The following is a 6,000-nucleotide window of genomic DNA, read 5'->3' as shown; positions in this document are numbered from 1 at the left end:
CACCATTTTTTCTTTATGAGGAAATTCAGCCTGGTCACATTATCAAGAAAAATCTGTTAAAACTAGTTTCTACATTGTTATCACTTACAAGTCTCTGAATTACAATAGAATCTCCTGGTCTAGCTTGGTGATAACCACCACCTTGCATACTTCTTTGGACAACTACAGACTTGACACAAAATCTGTTACAGTAAGTATATTACTTGTGAAATTACTACAGATGATGTAAATGGTGGTCCATGGAGTCCTTATTTTCTAACAGGTGGACTGTGATTAATACACAACATTCTAGTAAAATTCAAGGAGTCATGATTGGCATACATATTATTTCTGTGTCTTTCTAAAAGCCAAGGAGATCTCTATGCACAAGAGAAGACAGGTAGGTAGCTGGAATTGTGCTTTTACGTCTAATAAAAAAATCAAACATACCAGATTCAATACGGCATTGGTATTGAAAATACATCCAAAATTTGTACATCTCGGTTACTGATTACTTGATGTAAATAATTGAATATAAAGTCAACGAGTGCAAGATTAACATCTTCTAAGGATGCAAATGTCCACCAGAGAAACCACCCGCGACATGAAGGCCCACACAGTTGACAGCAGGGGCGGTTTGCCACCTTGCCTAGTATGACGACCTTCCCAAGGTCAGTGGGGGCACTTTTATCCTCCAAAAGAAAAAATTCATCCTCTACTTCGGGCTTGCCCACACGGGAAGCAAACTGCCCTTAATACTTATTTTTTGTACAGTTTTACACATGATTTTTTTGCAGTCTAGCCTCAGAGTGTTTGTGTTTCCCAAATCACTACTGAGAGGTCCTTGGTTTGAAACTAGAGTGGGATAAAAATTCAGTATTTTAAACATATTTCCTTTCTGTTAATAAATATTTGTGAGCACACCTAGAACACCTATTCTATGCCTAGGGTGTTTTGTAACACCCTGGCTGGGGGTTTGGGATATTATTTTTGATAAACTATTATGATCAGAGCTACAGGAAGGATATTTCTGTAAATGAGAACGTGATTCAATGATAAGGAGCTAAGAGAAGTGGACGCCGGCTCCCAGCAGGTGCTGCGCCGTCAGCAGCAGCTCGACTCCACAAGGTAAGGTGAGTCTTTAAAAGGTTTTCGACCCTGGGCGAACCCCCATGGACGAGGACTGTCCTCCCCTCCAGGGCTACGCCGGGTTTCTGCGGCCGGGGTTGCCCATCGCGGGGAGGCGTCCTTCTCGGCCTCACAATCCCTTGTTGAAGTAGACGCGCCGTAATTCAGGCTGGCTCGCTTGGATCTTGGCTTGCAATTCAGGCTCCAAGCTTGTCACTGACATGGAACTGGGGTAAGGGAGAAGGGACAGGGTTATTAGACAGGCAGGGGTGGGGGCTAGAAGTTGGAGAAAGCAGAGCTCCCAGTGAGCCCAGCTTGAAAAGAGCTTCACAAGGTTTGGAAGGGAAACCAGCAGAGCCTCCTGGTGGGCGGGCTCAGTGACCCCGTCAGCTGCCTTGGAAAAAGATACAGTCAGGTATTTTGAGAGAGATCCCATTCACGTACCCTTTATCGCAGTGGATTGCTACAACAGTTCTTTCATTTTAGTTATTGTTCATCTCTTACAGTGCCTATAAATGAAACATTATCATGCACATGGTGGAAGAAACCATTGTGTGCAGGGGGATACTATCCCTGGTTTCAGGCTCCACTGGGAATCTTGGCACGTGTTCTTGTGGGCAAGGGGGGACAACAGTATCCCTTCCTTTCGCAGAACTGTCACTAATAATCAAAGAAATGCACCTTAGGTGCCCAACACCGAAATACACTTTTTACTTCTCATTTTACTAAAAGCTTACAGTCTGCTAGTGGCCAGGACTGCTGTGGCAGTGGCATCTGGTACTGGGAGCCATTTCTAGCAACGCCACCTTACAAGGAAAATGCATACATGCTCAACCATGAATGAAAAAGGACCCCTGCTCTCACCTGAGTTGACAGCTCACAGTGTGAGGGATCACTCACATGCTCTGCTGTGAATAGAGCTTATTCTAAAATGGATAGAAAGTACTAAAGTGTACCAGAAAAAAAATACTTGCAGCTACACCATTAGAGATGACCACTGTCAGTCTTTGCTGCATGCATTTAAAAAATGAGCTTGAATTTATATGTGCCATATAAATTTATATGGCATAGCAATTTATATATGGCATATATTTATATATATATATAATATAAAACATTCAAGTTTGGGGTATTTTTGGTTATAAATGCCTTTTTACATAAAAGTATGAAGAAAAGTTGTTCAGAATGCTTACATTCAGAAAAACTGCTGGCATTTTCATATGTAAATAGTCTGTCAAAAAGTTTGGTGTCTAATATAGTTGAGCTAGGGTAAGAAATGAGGTAAAATAAAGTCAGGACACAGATTTATACAAAATATGCAAAAAAATAAAAGAAACCTAGAAAAAAACTCCAGAATGCTTCTTTTCTATGTTGTGGCACTTTGGACAATTTTCAGTTGCTGCTTCTGCTATTAATGGACACAAATTGCTGGTCATCTGTTGGGTCACTCACTATGCATCTTAATCCTACGAAACCTCTGAAAGTCAAGTTTTATCTTAATTTAGCAGAAAAGGAAACCAGAGGCATAATTACTTGAAACTAGTTTTTTTCCTACCCCACAGCTACACCCCTTGGTGATAGTGTCTGTGGGCCTTCTGCTCCTCCTGCTTTTCCTCTGATCTACAAGTCCTTAAGTTACTAATGATGCACTTGAAAAGACCAAACCCAATTTTGGAATTAAAGTTCTTCAGCCTTATTGGGTGATGGAGAGGGTTTTCTTTTTTATCTTCTAGGAGGGTTTATTTAAAATTGATATAATTTGTTTCTTGACAGTTGAATAAATCTCCCTGGTAAAGCCACCTGGTTCTTGGGTGTTCTTTGTAGAAGTTTAAATAATGCTTTGATGACTTTAAGTCAATTCCATTCTAATGTTTCAGTTCTGTTATTTTTGTAGGAACTTGTTCATTTTGCTTGTTTTCAAAACAATGTTGAAAATGTTTCCTAATTTTTTTAATCTCTGCTGAATCTCTAGTTATGTCTCTTTCTTACTCATAAGATTACTTATGCCTTTTTGTTTTGATTAATCTCTGAAGACAATTGTCTACAGTGCTACTGTTTTTCAAAGAAATAGTGTCTTTTGGCTTTGTGGGTCCTCTGTTTATTTTTTTTTCTTTATTACCCATTCTATTTATTACTGGTCTTAACTCCATTTTATTTCTCTGGAGTTTATTCCTTTGTTTTATTTTTCTATTGTCATTATCATTCATTCATGCGGGAGAATGGGTAACTGGCATATTCCTACAATGGACTATTACACAGCACTCAAAACAGATGAACTACAACTATGTGCAATAAGTGGATGAGTCTTAGATGAGGTTAAATAAAAAAACAAGTAACTGAAGATTATATATGACACCCATGCCTGAAAAGTTCCAAAGAGACAAGACTGGATAACAACAACGGGGCCTCCCTGTGGTGCAAGGGGTTAAGATGCAGCACTATGAAGCTATCCACAGCCACTGGAGCACAAGCTCGATCCCTGGCCAGGGAGCTACCCTCATGGCACAGCAGACCTCTCCTGACTCGCCCGCTGCTCCCCTCAGCAGTGTATTTCAGTCCGTCTGCCTCTTCTGTTCCCCACTCTGTCTTTGGTGAATCCTCTCACCCCCCACATCTCTGGCCTGTACCCCAGCTCTTATATGCATAAATAAATAAATCTTTAAAAAAAAGACTGGACAACAACAACATTAGGTATACATATATACCTAATGAAAAATTTAAATGCAGTTCCATGATAAACATGGCATTCAGCAGAGTGCTTACACCTGCAAAGGAGGCAATGGCACAGGCTGGGAAGAGCCCACAGATGGATGTTATTGTAGTGGTTTTATTCACGGTTGGGCAGTGGGTACAGGGTATTTAATTGTATTATTAAAATACATTTGAAAAGCAGGGCCATGCTTGGCCCAACAAGGAGGGTGTGTGATGAACCAAGCAATAAGATGCATCTATTCTAAGTAACTAATAAGGAAGAAACAAAAGAAAAATAAACATATAAGCACATGGATTAAAAAACAAACCCACAAAAGTAATAGATCAATAAGCTTAACTTTTGAGGTAGAGGAAGGCAAAGGGGAGCTCTTGGTGGTGGTCCACATGCAAAACCACGTATTCTCCGAGAGCATGCGACCTCATGACATGTGTGGGTATAAAAAACCTGTAACTTCCATACCCTGAGTCTAAATTAATCATAAAAACAAATGTTAAAATGAAAAAAATAATCTTCTTATGTCAATCCCTGAGCTCCAGGCCTGGATGACTAAATAAACATGAGTACCCCTCATATTTGGGGATGAGGAGAGATGAGGAAGTCCATCCACACTGGGTTCAGAAGGCAGGTTCTGAAGGTCGCACCTCTCCTGGGGGCCTCGGCTTTTATCTCCAGGTGATAAAAGGCTCCCTGGCCTTGAGATTTAATTCCGTATTTAATAACACAGGGTCAAAGACACACATGAAGAGCTGATACAAGCTGAGATCTCTATCAGGTCGAGGGACCTGACAAAGTTGTCCTAAAACATAAGGCATATCCCAAGCCTACTGTGAAAGCAGAGGCCACTGAAGACTATATATGGCCCATGAATGTGTGGACATTGCCAAGTGAGGAGCCTGGAAACACTTCAAAAAGAGCAAAGCAACAACACACTGCTTCTCTGTGCCTTGATATTATTGCTCAGGAGGCAGCTGAAGCCTCGCATCTAGAGGATGGCGATTTAATGCTTGTCAATCCAGTTCTTACATCAAAAGCAGTGGCACTCAAGGGCAGCTTGGGATGGAAGTCACGTGCACAACAAGGCTTTCAAAGCAAGAAAAAAGGCAGCAGGAAGGGGAGCAAACACAGCAACCATGAGCTCAGAGAGCTTGATTGCTGTCCCCGGGTGGAAGTGGAATTCTGATACATTTGCACTCTGGATGCACTGGCCAATGGGCGGATGGCAAAGGACCACAGTATAATTTCTTTCTTTTTTTTTTTTAAAGATAATACCTTTTTTTTTTTTTTTCCCCCACAGATTTATTTATTTATTTATACAAGCACTGGGTATAGTCAGAAGCACGGGAGGGTGAGAGAATTCACCAGAGCCAGAATGGGGAGCAGAGCAGGCAGACTGACTAAGTACACTGCTGAGGGGAGCAGTGGGCGGCAGGAGCGGTCTGTGCGCCATGTGGGACCCTCACCCGGCAGCCGGGGATCGAACCAGTGCTGCAGAGGCTGCGGGCAGCTTTGCAACCTAGGGCTCAACCGCTGTGCCACCGGGGAGGCCCTCACAGTATAATTTCTATGAAAGTAAATTTGTGCCAGAGATAACCTGACACACAAAGCACAAAGTATTTTCAAAGGTAATGGGAGAGGGTAGATAAGAGCTGGTTATTAGAGAGTTTTGAAATTAGACAGACAAGGGGGTTTGGTTTCTGCCTCCATCTCTCCCCTACAGAGGCGATGGCTTCATTTATCTTTTTTAAGTCTTGACTTCCCAGCCAGGGAAATGGAGTATCAGCTCCTGTGTGTCCAACAGGCTTTTGGGGTTACAACTCACAATCATTCCCAAGAATTACAGATACATACCTTTTCTGAGGAAACAGAGCACAGCACAGAGGTGTAGCAAACACCAAGCTTTAATAAGAAAAAGGACAAATTAGAACATTTGAAATGGCTTATTTTTCAGATTCATTTTTCTGTTTTGCTTTTAAAACAACCAGTTTTTTTCATAAGAGCATTATATTGCATCACAAAAATATGTTGTTTGGGTAATTTTACTACCAAGGATTGCCAAATTAATTTTTTGTAAATCAAAGAGATAACAGTTTAAAAAAAATCACACAAATTGTCCCCAAAGTTGTAGTTGCCTCTAAAGAGTTACTTCCATGTAATCATTGGGGCATCAGTTCCAAATGTTC

The 6,000-nt window shown here is 41.2% G+C and overlaps 1 protein-coding gene across 1 annotated transcript in view; it reads right to left on the bottom strand.

Moving 5' to 3' along the window:
* Positions 1–1,106: 1,106 nt before the first annotated feature.
* Positions 1,107–6,000, bottom strand: part of SFXN1 (sideroflexin 1) — a gene marked incomplete at its 5' end in the record, with an annotated part of 29,052 nt that continues 24,158 nt past the window's right edge. Inside the window, 2 exons of the mRNA XM_084242634.1 lie at positions 1,107–1,334; positions 5,669–5,716. Coding sequence (XP_084098760.1) covers positions 1,238–1,334; positions 5,669–5,716 — 145 coding nt within the window. The 3' untranslated portion in view covers positions 1,107–1,237. The remainder of the gene's footprint in view (positions 1,335–5,668; positions 5,717–6,000) is intronic.

The sequence above is a fragment of the Talpa europaea genome, assembly GCF_964194135.1.
Source record: "Talpa europaea genome assembly, chromosome: 9".
Taxonomy (NCBI): Eukaryota; Metazoa; Chordata; class Mammalia; order Eulipotyphla; family Talpidae; genus Talpa; species Talpa europaea.
Note: the sequence above shows the minus strand (reverse complement) of the source record. Positions and strands in the feature narration are given on the sequence as shown.